This window comes from Ailuropoda melanoleuca, chromosome 2, assembly GCF_002007445.2.
Source record: "Ailuropoda melanoleuca isolate Jingjing chromosome 2, ASM200744v2, whole genome shotgun sequence".
Lineage (NCBI taxonomy): Eukaryota > Metazoa > Chordata > Mammalia > Carnivora > Ursidae > Ailuropoda > Ailuropoda melanoleuca.
In genome coordinates this window covers 98,254,732-98,271,083 of record NC_048219.1, presented here as the reverse complement: position 1 = coordinate 98,271,083, position 16,352 = coordinate 98,254,732, and the positions used below count along the sequence as shown (strand labels likewise).

At 41.5% G+C, this 16,352-nt stretch overlaps 1 protein-coding gene and 1 pseudogene across 17 annotated transcripts in view; one reads left to right on the top strand and one right to left on the bottom strand.

The window, feature by feature from the left end:
- The window catches only part of CLASP1 (cytoplasmic linker associated protein 1), a 264,159-nt gene that overhangs the window by 155,478 nt on the left and 92,329 nt on the right, over window positions 1–16,352 (bottom strand). For all 17 annotated transcript variants that reach the window (XM_019802321.2, XM_034654388.1, XM_034654392.1 and 14 more), the window contains exons 6-7: window positions 15,710–15,785; window positions 10,177–10,274 (exon numbers count right to left, since the gene is read on the bottom strand). In XM_019802321.2, coding sequence (XP_019657880.1) covers window positions 10,177–10,274; window positions 15,710–15,785 — 174 coding nt within the window. The remainder of the gene's footprint in view (window positions 1–10,176; window positions 10,275–15,709; window positions 15,786–16,352) is intronic.
- Window positions 3,008–3,545, top strand: LOC109490023 (annotated as a pseudogene).

Below are 16,352 nucleotides of genomic sequence, written 5' to 3'. Positions count from 1 at the left end.
CAATTGACAATACCCTGTCTGAGAAACAAACAAACAAAAAAAAACAGGAAAAAAAAAAAGAGTCTAAGAGTTCATGTTCTTATAATACCAACATACCAACATATATATAATGGGAATACCAGAAGAAGAGGAGAAAGAAAAAAGGACAGAATATATGGAGAAATAATGGCCAAAAACTTCACACATTTTATATAAAATTTTAATCTACATGCTCAAGAAGCTCAACAAACTTCAAACAGGATAAACTTAAAGAAATCCTAACCTAGACACAAGAGAAACAAACTGTTGGAAGAAAAGACAAAGAGAAAATCTTTTTTTTTTTTTTTAAAGATTTATTTATTTGACAGAGAGAGAGACAGCCAGCAAGAGAGGGAACACAGGCAGGGGGAAGTGGGAGAGGAAGAAGCAGGCTCCCAGCAGAGGAGCCCGATGTGGGGCTTGATCCCAGGACGCCAGGATCACGCACTGAGCTGAAGGCAGCCGCTTAACGACTGAACCACCCAGGCACCCAGGCACCCCGACAAAGAGAAAATCTCGACAGCAACAACAAACAAGCCAGGAAACAACAAATGTTGGCGAGGATGTGGAGAAAGGGGAATCTGCTTACACTGTTGGTGGGAATGCAAGCTGGTGCAGCCACTCTGGAAAACAGTATGGAGGTTCCTCAAGAAGTTAAAAATAGAACTACCCTACCACCCAGCAATTGCACTACGAGGTATTTACCCCAAAGATACAAATGTAGTGATCCAAAGGGGCACCTGCACTCCAATGTTTATAGCAGCAATGTCCACAATAACCAAATATGGAAAGAGCCAAGATGCCCAATGACAAATGAATGGATAAAGAAGATGTGGCATATATACATATATACAATGGAACAACTCAGCCATCAGAAAGGATGAAATCTTACCATTTACATCGACATGGATGGAACTGGAGGGTATTATGCTGAGCAAAATAAGTCAGTAAGTCAATCAGAGAAAAACAACTATCATATGGTTTCGTTCATATGAGGAATATAAGAAACAGCTCAGAGGATCATAGGAGAAGGGAGGGAAAACGGAATGGGAAGGAATCCGAGAGGGAGACAAACCATGAGAGATTCTTAACTATGGAAAAGAAACTTAGGGTTGCTGGAAGAGAGGTGGGTGGGGGGATGGGGTAACTGGGTGATGGGCATTTAAGAGGGCACGTGATATGATGAGCACTGGGTGTTATATGCAACTGATGAATTACTGAACTCTACAACTGAAACTAATGATGTACTATAAGTTGACTAATTAAATTTAAATTTAAAAAAAAGCAAGAGAGAAGCCACTCATTGTGTAAAAAAAAATCCTCAATAAGATAAATAATTTCTCCTTTTAAAAAAAAAAACCAACAGTGCAGACCAGGTGGCAGTGGGATGACATATTCAGTCCCGAAATTTAAAATCTCAACCAAGTATACTTCAATATTTTGAAAATAAATAAGCAAACACATACATATATAAAATAAAACATAAAAATCTCAATCAAGAATTCTACATCCAACACAATTATCCTTCAAAAATGAAGCAGAGAATCTTGTCCAGATCAAAGATATTTCAGTCTTTACATGAAGTCATACTCCCAATACAATGAATTACAGACTCTAAGTGGAGGAAAAATGAAGGAGAATTTAAGACATTCCTAGATGAACAAAAAAATCAGACAAGTCCTTCAGTTTGAAATGAAAGAAGACCATACATTGGCCCCAATCCACATGACAGTATAAAAAACACTAGTAAAAGTAACTTCAAAGGTAAATATAAAACCTAGGTAAATATAACAGATACTATAAATGTATTTTGTTGTTGTTGTTTTTAACTTTTTTCTTGTCCTAGGTGACTTAAAAGGAAACTACATAAAGCAAGAAGTATAAAACTGGTGGGCTGTAATACATACAGATGTATAAATAAACACAGCAGAAGAAAGGAGGGGAGAAAACAACTATATAGAAGTAAAGATTTTAATACTGAAATTAATTAAGGGTAATAAATCTAACTAGGCTTCTATAAATTAAGATGTCTGTAATATATACAGATGTGTAGATAAACACAGCAGAAGAAAGGAGGGGAGAAAACTATATAGAAGTAAAGTTTTTAATAATGAAATTAATTAAGGGTAATAATTCTAACCAGGCTTCTATAAATTAAGATGTCAACTGAAATCCCCAGAGCAAACACTAAGAAAATAATTCCAAAAAAGTATAGTAAAAGAAACAAGAAGAAAATTTAAATGGTACACAAGAAAATACATATTTCATACAAAATAAGGCAGTAATGAAGAAGCAAGAGACAAAGAAGTTGTGACATAGAGAACACACATAGCAAAAGAGCAGAAATGAAGTCTACCTTACCAGTACTACATTAAATATAAATGAATTAAGCACTCCAATGAAAAGGCAAAGATTATCAGAATGAAAAAGGAAACAACACCCAACTATATGTTACCTACAAGAGACTCACTTAAGATACAAAAACACAGAGAAAGAAAGCATAAGAAAGAAAAACACATTCCATCAAACAGTGCTTGAAAGAGGTCTCGAGGGACTATACTATTATCAGGCAATACTGAGCTTAGGACAAAAATTGCTACCAGGGACAAAGAAGGACTTTTTACAATGACAAAAGGGTCAATATATCGGGAAGACATCACATGCACCCCTAAACAGAGCCCCAAAACATATGAAGCAAAAAGTGGAAGAACTGGAGAAATAATTCAGCAGTATTAATTGGAGACTTCAATATCACACATTTCAATAACTAACAACAGAATACAGATACTTCTCAAGTAGACATGGAACATTCTCCTGGACAGAGCACATGCTAGGCCATAAAATGAGCCTAAAACAAATTTCAAAGAACTGATATCACAGAACAAAGAAATTATGAAATCTATGATCATAATAGGATAAAATTAGATATCAATGACAAATAGAAATGAGAAAGTTGCAAATAATATAAAAATTTAACAAAATGCCTTTTATGAAGATGGCGCCGAAGCCTAAGAAGGAAGTCCCTGCCCCTCCCAAAGCCGAAGCCAAAGCAAAGGCTTTGAAGGCCAAGAAAGTGGGGCTGAAAGGCATCCGCAGCCACAGAAAAAAAGAAGATTCGCACATCACCTACATTCCGACGACCCAAGACTCTGCGTCTCTGAAGGCAGCCCAAATATCCTCAAAAGAGTGCCCCCAGGAGAAACAAGCTTGATCACAATGCCATCATCAAATTCCCCCTGACTACTGAGTTAGCCATGAAGAAAATAGAAGACAACAACACACTTGTGCTCATTGTGGATGTCAAGGCCAACAAGCACCAGATCAAACAGGCTGTGAAGAAACTCTATGATATTGACATGGCCAAGGTCAACACCTTGATCAGGCCTGATGGAGAAAAGAAGGTATATGTTCGACTGGCTCCCGACTATGATGCTTTGGATGTTGCCAACAAAATTGGGATCATCTAAACTGAGTCCAGCTGGCTAAATCTAAATATAAATTTTTTCACCATAAAAAAAAAAAAAGAATTTAACAAAACACTCCTAATAACAAAGAGATCAAAGATAAAAACAAATGGGAAATTTAAAAAATACTTTGAGATGAATAAAAATGAACACACAATGTACACAACATAGGATGCAGCTTCAGCAGTACTTATAAAGTAGTACTTGTATAGTACTATAAAAGAAATTTATAGGCAAAGATGTCTACATTAAAATAGAAGATACCAAATCAATAACTTAGTCTTCTGCCTTAAAAAACTGGGAAAGTAAACCAGCAAAAAGAAAATTATAATAAATATTAAAGCATAAATATATGAAATAGGAAATAGAAAAATTAAATCAACAAGCCAAAAGTTAGTTCTTTGGGGAAAAAAAAAATCAACAAATTTGACAAACCATTAATGTGACCAGAAAAAAAAAGAGAAGACTTGAATTACTGAACTTAGAAGATGAAAGAAGGCACATTACTACCTCCCTTAGAAAAAATAAAAAGAACTACAAAAAAAACCCACTATGAACTGTGTGTCAAACACTAGAAAACTTAGAGAAAGTGGACAAATTCCTAGACTGACACAAACTACCAAAATTGATTCAAAAACAGACAAAATCTGACTAGACCTATAACCAAGAGACTAGATTAGTAATCAAAACATATCCCTAAAGCAAAGCCCCAGACTACACGGCTTCACGTGTAGTAAATTCTAACAAATATTTAAAGAAGAATTAGCACCAATCATTCACAAAATCTTGTGAAATACAGATGAGAATGGAGAAAACTGGGAGGGGGGAAGCAGAGAGGAGAGAAAGAAAGGAACTCTGTACTTTCCAGCCAGTTTTTCTACATCTAAAAATACTTCAAAAAATAAAGTCATTAATTAAAAAAAAAAAAGATATATAACCTTCTAAAACTAGAAAAAGGGGGAGGGAACATTTTCCAATTCATTCTATGGGGCAAGTAAAATAATAATACCAAAACCAGGAAAAAGACATCACAATAAAAGGTAAGTACAGACCAATATTCCTTATGCATCCAGCAGCATATAAAAAGAGTTATACACCATGACCAAGCGGAACTGATCCCAAGAATGCAAGGTTGGTTTAATATCTGAAAATCAATAATGTAATACAATATATCAACAGAATAAAAATCACGGTCACATAATCATCTCAACAGATGCAGAAAAAGTACTCAACAAAATCCAACATCCTTTCATGATAAAAAAACACTTGTCAAACTTCTTCAACCTCATAAAGTCATATACCAAAAAAAACCACAGCTAACAACATTGAAAAATAAAGCTTTTCTCCTGAGATCAGGAACAGGGCAATGCTGTTCCCTCTCACCACCTCTACTCAATATTATGCTGAAGTTCTAGCCTGGGCTTTTAGGCAAGAAAGAAGAATAAAAGGCATTCATATTGGAAAAGAAAAAGTAGAGTATCTCTACTAGCAGAGGCCATATTTTGTACACCATCTAGGGACTTCAGCAAGGTTGCCAAATTCAAGACTAGTATTTTAAAAATCAATTGTATTTCTATATATTAGCAACAAACCATCTATAATTGAAATTAAGGAAAAAATCTGCTTTTAATACCATCAAAAGAATAAAATACATAGGAATAAATTTAACAAAAAAGTGCAAGACTTGTCCACTGAAAACTACTAAGCAATTGTTTAAAGTCAATAAAGACATTCCATGTTGATGGATTGGTAGACTTAGTGTTTTTAAGATGGCAATATTCCCCAAACTCAATATAAACTCAGTTCCTATCAAAATCCCAGAAATTTTTCCCAGAAATTGACAAATGCACCCTAAAATTTGTATGGACATGCAAGACATCCAGAATAGCCAAAACAATCTTGAAAAGAAGAATAATCTTGGATTTCAAAACTTACTACAAAGCTATCAGTGAGGTACTAGTAGAAGGACAGGTATATAGATCAATGGAATAGATCTAACAATACAAAAAGAAATCCTTACATTAATGATCAACTGATTTTCAACAAAGGTACATAAAATTTCTAAAAACTACAATGAGATACCCATTAGGATGGCTATTACCAAAAAATAAAACAAAACAATATAAAAACACAAAATAACAACTGTTGGCACTGCTGGTAGGAATGCAAGATGGTGCAACAGCTATGGAAAACAGTATGGTGGTTCCTCAAAAAATTAAACATAACAATATATAATCCAACACACCCACTTCTGAAATCTAACGAAAAGAACTGAATGCAGGGAATGTAAAAAGATCTGTATATTCATTTTCACAGCATTATTCACAACAGCCAAAAAGTGGAAGCAGTGTTCATCAACAGAGGAACGGATAAACAAAATGTGATATATACATACAGTGGAATTTTATTCAGCAATACAAAGGAATGATTCATGGTATAATATGGTTGAACTTTGAAAATATTGTGGTAAGTGAAAGAAGGCAGTCAAGAAAAAGTTACATTTTGCATGACTTGCATGATATGTCCCAAAACAGGCAAATCCATAGAAATAAAAAGTAGACTAGTGGTTGCCAGGGATTAGGTAGAAGAAAGAAATAGTGACTGTTGATGGATACAAGGATTCTTTTCGAATGTTCTAAAACTTGATAGCAGTGACGGCTACACAACTTTCTGAATATACTTAAAACAACTAAACTTTTCATTTTATTTATTTATTTATTTGAGAGAGAAAGCACGAGTTGGGGGAGGGGCAGAGGGAGCAGCAGACACCCTGCCAAGCAGGAAGCCTGACATGGCTCAATCCCAAGACCCTGGGATCATGACCTGAGCTGAAGGCAGATGCTTAACCAACTGAGCCACCCAGGTGCCCCGAACTGTTCACTTTAAAGGGGATATGGTAAATTATAAAAATATGAAAATTATGGTAGAGGAATATTTCAAGAAGGCTCTTATTTAAAAAACAGAAACAGAATGCTACAAAATGGGACCATACAATCGGAACAAGAAAGGAAAAATTTTTAAATCAAGTACCCAACAGAATGGTTGGAAGAGAAATTTGAGAAAATCTCCCAGAAGAAAGAGCAAAATTATAAAGATAGAAATAGAGAAAAAAATAAAATCAGAGGACTGGTCCAAGTGATCATAATATATTATATTTACAAATGTAAGTTCTATATTTATACACTACTTACATTTACAAACTACTTATATTCATAATAGTTATATTCTTAAAGAAACTTGCCCAGAAGAAGTTCCAGATGGAAAAGCCCTCCACATGCACTACACAAAAAATGAAAATGGTCTCGTATAAGACCCGTCATCATAAAGTTTCAGACAAACTCTGGGGACAAAGAAAATCAAAGTTATCTACATAGGATGAAGAATCAGAATGGCTTTAGAATTCTCAGTAGAAAGACTGAAAGCTGGAATGACCCAATGGGGCAGTAGCTTTAACATTCTGAATGAGGGGGAGCCTGGGTGGCTCTGTCAGTTAAGTGTCTGCCTTCAGCTCAGGTCATGATCCCAGGGTCCTAGAAGCAAGTCCCACATCAGGCTCCTTGCTCAGCTGAGAGCCTGCTTCTCCCTCTGCCTGCTGTTCCCCCTGCATGTCTGTGTGTGTGAGTGTGTGTGTGCACGCGCGCGTGAGCGCGCATCCGCTCACGTGCTCTCTCTCTCCCTGGCAAATAAATAAATAAAATCCTTAAAAAAAATTATTTTAGCCACCAGATAGACAAGACTCAAATAACAACCAAACGCATGGCCCAAAAGCGAAATTCAGCTCCTCCCAAGTGAAGCAGATGAAAGGGCAAGTCTCTCCCCAGCTGTGAAATGGAAAAAGGAGCTGCACGTCAAAGCACATTATTGATCTTAGCGTTTACATCACTTAGCTGATGTTATCAAGGCATTCTTTTCATCATATATTTCCTAGAGATATAATTAATCTTCTCAAATACAGCACTCACTCAATGGACAAACTCTTAAGAGGGCAGCACGTTTACTTCAGGATGAAATGCAAGTTTCAGAAAGCACCAGGCATATCCCAGTGCTACTTTACCAGTCCTGTGGAATCTTGCTAGGCTGAAAATCTATCAGGCTCATGTAACAGCAAACCATATACATGTAAATGATACAACAGAAGTCTAGAATATTCAAGTATTCCTGTCAGCCACTTGGAGCCACAAATAGCAGACAATGAATTTTCCAAACAACGACAGGATTCTTCCAAAGCCTCGTTCTGTTTGCAGGGGTCCCTGGCAAAATGAAAATAAAGGTGGCAGCCGATGGCTCTGACCCTCACAGTGCTAGGTAAATGTCTTGTAATAAATACAAAGAAACAGGAAGTTTTGGCTTCACCAGAGTAATGCCTTTGAAGCACCAACAGGCTCCTTCTCCAGGCACCATGTCTACCAGAGTTTAACAGTGACAGCTGTGAAGGATGTGGGCCCATTTCCCTAGGACTACCTTCTCCACGTGGTCTACAAATTTTAAGGATTTTAGGTCACATGAGATATCAGAAGCCTCATTCCCATCCACAAAGGCCCAAACTCTTCTGCAGCTTCTTTTCATTTAAAAAAAGAAGAAAAAAGGGGGGGGGGTGGTAGTATAAAAACCCATCACTGGGAGTCTGGATGAGAAGGGCTCTGGCTGGCCTTAACTGCCCCTGGGAGCCTTACCTAAATCGCCCTCTGTGTTGGGGTCCCCAAGCCCACACCAGGTTTAATGAGTGGCTGGGAAGACTCAGGGCTCGGCGCACATTCACACTCATAGCTACCAGTCATACTTAGGCCACTCCGAGAAACCAGCAAAGAGAAAGGTACATGGGGTGAGATCTGCAGGAAACCAGGCACAAGCTTCCTAGAGCCCCTCCCAGTGGAGTAGAGTCACAGAAGACATGCTTAACATCCCCAGCAACAAGCTGTGACAATGACAACACATGCGCCGTGCTGTCTCCCAGGGCTCTGCTGGGGCTGGTCATGCAGACACCCCCTGGGGTAACACTTACCCACATGCCAGACTCCCAGAAGGAAAGCAGGTGTTCAGTGTAACACCCACTGCTAGGGCACAGGGAGCCACTCTTGCCCACTCTTTGGCAATGGTGGGAGCACCCACCCAGATCAAAGCTTCCAGGGCCAGCCCAGGGCCAGCCTTGTAAGCCAGCCTCCCCAAGGACAGGAGTCTCCTCTGAGCACTCCTCTCTCCAGATCTCAGTGTCACCATGTCACCTCCCAGACCTACAGGCTTGCTACAGCAGCCTTCAGACAGGACGAAGATGTCCCATCAGGTGAGATGGTATGCTCATGGCCTAGGGCCACTGCAAGCTACACAGACTGGTGAGGCCACCCCCGGAGCCAGGCTGTCTTATAGCTGGTCTTCCCAACGATGATGCTGACGTCATGAGTAAACAGTCAACTCCCTCCAGGCCTGCTCTCCCTGCACACCTGGGCTCTCCAATTTTCCCTAGGACACCGTGTAGGGTTTTTGTCTTAAGTTCGTCTTTCTCCTAAGTATTCTCCCATATACTCAAAGACAAGAAAGCTGAGGTTCATAAAACACGGGAACAAAATAAGTCTATCCTCACAGATTACCTGTTATAAAAACTATGAACGAAGATAAAAAACATGAAAATAGTTTTATCCTCATCTAATTATCTTGCACACAGGGCAGGGGCCATCATGAGAGCAACCCTGGGATCAGAAAGGACTCTCAACAACACAGAGTGTAGCCCCACTTGCCTGCTCACAGAACCCGTACTTTAGGGTAAGGGGCCCATTTCCATCATAGCCAATTACGGGACATCAAGACAGAGGACTTCAATATATTTCAAAATCCCAACCCATATCTGGACTCCCAATACTCTGTAAACTCTTGTGAAATGGGGCAGAGAAAATTAAAAGGGGAGTCAAAAGAACAGGGCTTCCCTCTGAGCTCTGACTCGTGCTGTGTGCTCTCCCAAGTCACTTCATGTCTCTGGGCCTCTGCTGTCTCCAGCGACACGGTGACAGGCTCAGACAAGCTGCTCCAGAAGCCCAGGACATGTGTAGCTTCCCAGGACTTGCACATTACTCTCTCCCTTAAAGGAATGGGGCAGAGCACAAAGGGTTTAAGATTTCTCCGCCATAGGTAAAATTATAGACACCCAGTTGTTCATTCTTTTTAAACGTTGACTATCACAGAGACATCCGTGGACTCACGTGATCTTGGATCTGATGAGACGCAGATGCCCTTGCATTGGCCTCTACATATTGAGACTGGCAGAACACTACCATTTCAAAGATGCTTCCAGAATTATTACTTCTTTATTTCTATCCAGACTCATTCTGGAAAGGCTTCATTAATTCAAACAAATATATTCTAAGCACCAACTACACTAGGTACTTGATGCAAACAAGATATAGAACTATACGAGCCGAAAGAATGCAGCATTTTTCAATACCAGTCAATTTTAAACATGCTTCTAAAATCAATACATGGCACGAGATGTGGCCAGATGTCTGGATGACAGTCCTCCTTTTGAGGAAGTCGAATGGGAGGGGTCCCGACGCAGGATCTGGGCAAGACCTCCGACCACCAATCCTCTAACTACGTATTCTTTGAATATAATCACCATCACAAATTGAGTAGTGCAAACCAGGAGGTTAACTGAAGGAAGAAGACGGGAAGAAGAGCAGAACGAAGGAAGATAGTCTGAACTCACCGGGACTGCGGCAATCCTTTTTTACTGAGGTCTGCCCTCACACGTTCTCCCACGTGTCTGTAAATCTCCACTAAGCTGTTTATTGCTGCGTCTCGAACCTAGATGTAAAAGAAGAGATCTTACAGCTGCTCTGTGTCAGTCCACAGCGCTTCCTGCTGGGACACAACAGGCCGTATGCCACCCCGAGTTTATCACCAATCTACCAACGCAACTGCCATACAATCCCTTATGGACGTTTGACTAGACAAAGCCATGCTGCTGGTACAATCCCAAAGAGGAAATTCGGGTCCCCTCCCTGTAGACGTGTTAAAGTCCAGATCCCTTAGTGCTTTCAATTCTTTCAGAGGATGTCAGGAATCCAAAATTTTCGGATTATCTTCCCAAAACAGAAAATACTACAAATAAGTGAATTATACTAAAAACAAAACTCCACATAAAAAGCATTCTAGGGGCGCCTGGGTGGCACAGCGGTTAAGCGTCTGCCTTCGGCTCAGGGCGTGATCCCGGCGTTGTGGGATCGAGCCCCACATCAGGCTCTTCCGCTATGAGCCTGCTTCTTCCTCTCCCACTCCCCCTGCTTGTGTTCCCTCTCTCGCTGGCTGTCTCTATCTCTGTCAAATAAATAAATAAAATCTTTAAAAAAAAAAAAAAAAAAAAGCATTCTAGATTGAACTCAATAAAATACTTAGTGAACAACAAAAATGGGTAGTAAAGGCCATAATACATAGAGCCCTATATTGAAGAAGCTAATAGTCCTAAAAAGAGATGGGGGGGAGGGTAGTCTATAAATTTTACATTTAATGCAGAGCAGGATGTCATAAACATCACCCAGGAGTACAAAGAGCTCACACAGCTTAGGGAAGGGAGCAAGCACACTAGACGGTACCAAGGAACATTTTCTGGAAGAGGAAGGAACCACTTAAAATGTGCTTAGGAAATGTGCATTTTACTAGGAAAAGATGGAACGAGACAGGTTCCAAACAAGGTACAGCCTGTGTGCAAAGGCATGAACGCAGAGCTGCATGGCACGTGCTGCAGGAAGAGCAAGTAAGCAGGTGGCCAACACAAATATGAACCAAGATAAGAAAGCAGCAATAAATAAGGCTTAAGAAACAGAACAGATTTAAAACAAAAACAGGGAAATCTGAATATGGATCGCACATCAAACATTACCATCATTAGCAATGTTAAATTTCCTAGAGAGGAGAATAACAGGTAGTTGAAAATATCTTTGTTATTGAGAGATACACACTGAAGTATCTCAGAGCAAAAACATCATGTCAGAGCAAAAATATCATGGTTCAGGAAAAAAGTGTATTTCTGTGTGTGGGTACATGTCTACATACAGGGAGAGAGAAAACAAATGCGACAAAAATGTTAACTGGTAAATACGGATGTTAATACTAGTCCTACAATTTTTCTATAGATTTAAAATTTTGCAAATAAAAACATGGGGGGAAAAAATTTTCAGTATACCCTGGAACTAAGGCCAGCCTGTGAGGGCTCGGAGGAGTGAAGACAGGTACTTACTTCAGTAGGCAAAGACGGGGGAGCAATATGATTTTGTATTGGGTCTCAAACAATGACATCAAAATAACAGAGAACAAAAGACAGAGGAAGGAAGTAGGGATAGACACAACAATTTACAATTCTCAATACTGCAGGCTACCCTTGATTTAACAGCATTATAGGTTATAGGACAGGTAACTTCACCTATCATTTTTCCCCTTAATGGTGGAAAAGGGCAAGCCTTATGTTATAGACTGAATGTTTGCTTTCTGCCCCCACCCAAATATGTTGAAGTCCTAACTCCCAGCATGACTGAATTTAGAGACAGGACATAGAAGCAGATAACTGAGGTTAAAAAAAGTCATAAGCATAGGGCCCTGACACAACAGGATTGGTGTCTTTGTAAGAAAAGACACACACAAGCTGGCTCCATTCTCCACATGGGCACAGAGAGGTCAGGTGAGCACAGAGCGAGGGAGCAGTCTGCAAACCAGGAAGAGACCCCCCCCTTCCAGAACCAGACGATGCTGGCATCCTGATCTTGAACTACCAGGTTTCAGAATTGTGAGAAATCTATTTCCGTTCAAGCCACCGGTCTACGGTATTTTGTTATGGCGGCCCAAGCTAATACAGATTATCAGTTTATTTGGGAAAAGAAAGACCTTCTGAATTTAGGTACCATTTTTATATGGAAACATGCATATACTACACAAGCTGTTAATGCCACTGTGTCTAGAAGATGACCTGGCTCACTTTCTAACGATGACATTTGCTCAGAGCCCATCACCTTAATGAGCAAGCAACATCCTGTCCCACTTAAAAAGTTTGGACCGTTAGGAGTTTACAGGATTTAGTAGAAAAATGACCAGCCTTAGAATCAAAGTATACCTGAGTACCTCCCTGGTCATTTAGGAACTGTGTAACTAACCCTGGATCAAATATATAAAGTATTTTAGTCTCAATTTTTTTTTCTAAAGATTTTATTTATTTATTCAACAGAAAGAAAGACAGCCAGCAAGAGAGGGAACACAAGCAGTGGGAGTGGGAGAGGAAGAAGCTGGCCCCCAGTGGAGCAGGGAGCCTGATGCGGGGCTTGATCCCAGGACTCTGGGATCACACCCTGAGCCGAAGGCAGACGCTTAACAACTAGGCCACCCAGGTGCCCCTGTTTTAGTCTCAATTTTCTCCTCTGTGAGCTGAGGGCTGCTTTGACAGCTAGAAAAAATAACAAATCCATTCAACAAATATCTGAGTGTCTACTAGATGCTGAACTAAAGTGCCTCCATGGCCCAGGCAGGGACCTTGATACATGGGTGGAGCTGGGTGGGTGTATGATGACAAATGGCTCTGGCCGGGGACCCTGCTGGCAGAAAGAAAAGGGAAAATGGAGGGTCAGGCAAACAGGCCACCGTCACCCAGCCTTGAAGGAATGTAGGTGCCACATCTAATCTTTCGAGAGAAATCGGTAATACAAATCTTCCAAACATAAGAACACCAACTCTTAAACGTAAAACTAAAAAGTGCAGACACACACACCGCGCATTAGGCTGCAATTAGGTGTCAGGCCAGCAGTTTGGAACCTACATGTTGTGTGTATAAATCACTCACCACAAGGCTAGTGGAAGTAGCATATCTACATCTTCTAAACCAATATTCTTAGCCTTTAAAGTCATCATTCCTCAGGCTTCCACAGCTCTAGGGGCAGACAGCATTGGAGGGTCTGAAACACCCCCCACTCAGGAAATACGGCAGAACACACTTTCTTCGTTTTCTTTGGCCCTACACAGTGCTAGGCTCCAACTGAGAAGGTAAGTTCTGTAAAAGCAACCCACTCAGGCTGAAGGCATGACGTAGCGCTCACTTCTAACACAGCCAGTGGGCCCCACACTGCTTCTGCCCACCCTCATGCTCACCATTAAAAAGGAACCCCAACATTTCAGGCCATCGGGACTACAAAAGAGCCCCAACACATTAAGCACTACCTGGCAGGCCCGAGTTGAATGCTCCACAGAATCTGAGGTCTTCAGATCTATGACCTCCCTCGCAGGACCACTGTTAACTGGGATAAGGAGGAGGCTAGCCACCTGCTGGGGCCCACAGTAGGAAAGACTAATGAAAAGATTAAAATAAAGTCAAGAGCATAGGCACATGCAATAGATATACACACCCCAAGAGGAGGAATGATTCAGTGTGTTAGTAGCAGAGAAGCAGGTGGTAAACTTCCCTGGCAGGAGGGTTCTGGGAGATGTGGACTGTGCGTGTCTGCATGTGCATGCATACGTGTGCAAATAAACACTCCTAAGGCAGATGTGGATCAACGGATGACTGTCTGAGAGCACGGTCTGCAGTACTCCAGCCCTGTCTGCGACAGACTGCCCAAAGCTGCCCACTGAGCGCCAACCTCACTGCGCCCCAATGCTCGGTGTCCCGGAGGCCCACCGTGCGGACTCACGTCACCTGAGTGGCCAGCGACAGCACCTGAGTTACAAACAGGGAATTTCAGGGGCGCCTAGGTGGCTCAGTTGTTAAGCGTCTGCCTTCAGCTCAGGGCGTGATCCCAGGGTCCTGGGATGGAGCCCCACATCGGGCTCCCTGCTCTGCTGGGAGCCTGCTTCTTCCTCTCCCACTCCCCCTGCTTTGTGTCCTCTCTCGCTGGCTGTCTCTCTGTCAAATAAAATCTTTAAAAAAGGAAAAAAAAAAAAAAGGAACAAGGAATTAGCCAGGCTGGCTTTCCTGCTGGACTTAAGGATACACATGATAGCAGCAATCACCTCAATGAAGGATTTTTTTTCGCCATAGTAAATGGAAACAAGACCAAAAAGGGAGAAAACGCAAAATAACCCATTTGGTAACTTAGAATTTTTTTTTAAGTTTCTTTTTAAATTAACGTTGAAACATAAAGCATGATTCAGTAAATTAAAACATCTAAAAATTCCACTTCCAGTGTCATACACTTTCAGTGAAGGCTAGATAAAAGAGTGGGTGACAAGAGGAAAGCAGGTGCAATCAAAAGACCCAGAGAACCCACAGGCTGCACAGAGGAAAGGGTGGGGACGGGAAAAGCAGCGCAGAGACAAGAAAGGAAAGGGCAAAGCCGAGGAAGGAGGACAAGAGCTGGAGAGGCCCAGAGTTGCAGGGACCCGGGAGCCAGGGAAGGTAGAAGGCACGGAGGCACAACCTCTCTGGAGGTACGTTAGCAATCATCAGTAAAGGTTTAAAATGAGATGCCTGCCACGTATATTTCTCTGATAAGTTACTGTTCCAATTTTTGGCCCCTTTATCTAATGAGGTGCTTCTCTTATGAGTTTATGTGAGCTAATCATCACAATAAAAATGACTCAGTGATAAACAGAACTGAACCCATGGGAGAACTGGCACTTCTGAAGCCCAGGCTTGGAAAGTTCTGTGACCTGCCTGGTGACTGCCCACGGATTACCAGCTCTTCTCCTATCCCTACACTAGGGAAGTGGTGCTTTGGTGTTTGGTTTCTGCATTTATATAAGATCGACATAAAATACCAACCGCACATCGTTAGGACTCAAAGAATTTCATACACCAGCGTGTTACATACACCAGAGTGGGCACCACCCAAACAAAATACAGGAAGTTTCCATCACCTCAGAACAGGTACCTCAGGCCCTTTCCAATCAATCCCCCTACCCCAAGAGGCAATGCCTGACTGACTTCAATCAGCATTGATCACTCTTCCCAAGCCCACCCCTTTTTGGCTGGAGAGTGGGTGACAAGAGGGACAGTATCTTGGAGGCTGGTCTGGATGACATCACTTTATAGACTAGCAAGGCCTCAGTCATATAGAGAACAGGGCAGCAGGACCACCACATTCACCAATGATATCTTATAAATGCTGAAGGGCATTAACGTTAATTATCTGGAACATTAATCAGAGCATTATAAACATGAACAAAGTCCCACCCACATATCAGGGACACACAGAACACCAGAAGGCATCCTAATGGTCTAGGTCTATAACCAATATTCCTCTTTATCACTAAAATACACTCACCTGGCTGTTTGGATCTCCAAGTAAATTACATATATGTGGCACAATCTTGCTTAGTGTTAAAGTATGTGCTCCAGAGCTGAAAACAAAAGGAATGTTTTACTGTTGGTGAGAACAAAGAAAAGAAACACTCCCCACTCCCTCTCTCGCCCCAGGGCCTTATCACCCCCTCACACCTTGGCTCCCCTTCCTTCCCATTTTCCCCATCTTCTGCCCACCTGCTTCCAAAATAAGTGTGCCACTAAGACCCACCCCTCTGCAGAGAGCTCAAAACCTTTCATGCTGCTCGCTGACGGGCCTTCTCCCCGGCACTCAGGGGGCTCCCTTCGCTCTGGCTCCCAACCTGCAATGCTAAGCCGAGGCCCAGCCTTTCCCGCAGTCTTGCCGGCCTCACACGCAGCTGCCCCTGCATTATTATTCTGTCCTGCAGCAGCTCCTATTTTGCCCAACTCAGTGCTCTCAATGAAACTGCAAGTCCCTTGAGGGTCCTCCTCGCTTAACCTGTGCACAGCTGATGCTCAGTTAATGACTGCTCGGTGGGAAGACCCTGACACAGTGGCCGCAGAGGGTTCCAGCTAAACCCTGCCCTGCTGGCAGCACAGAAGTCACTGACCACTTTCGCCATCATAAACACCCACACAAACAG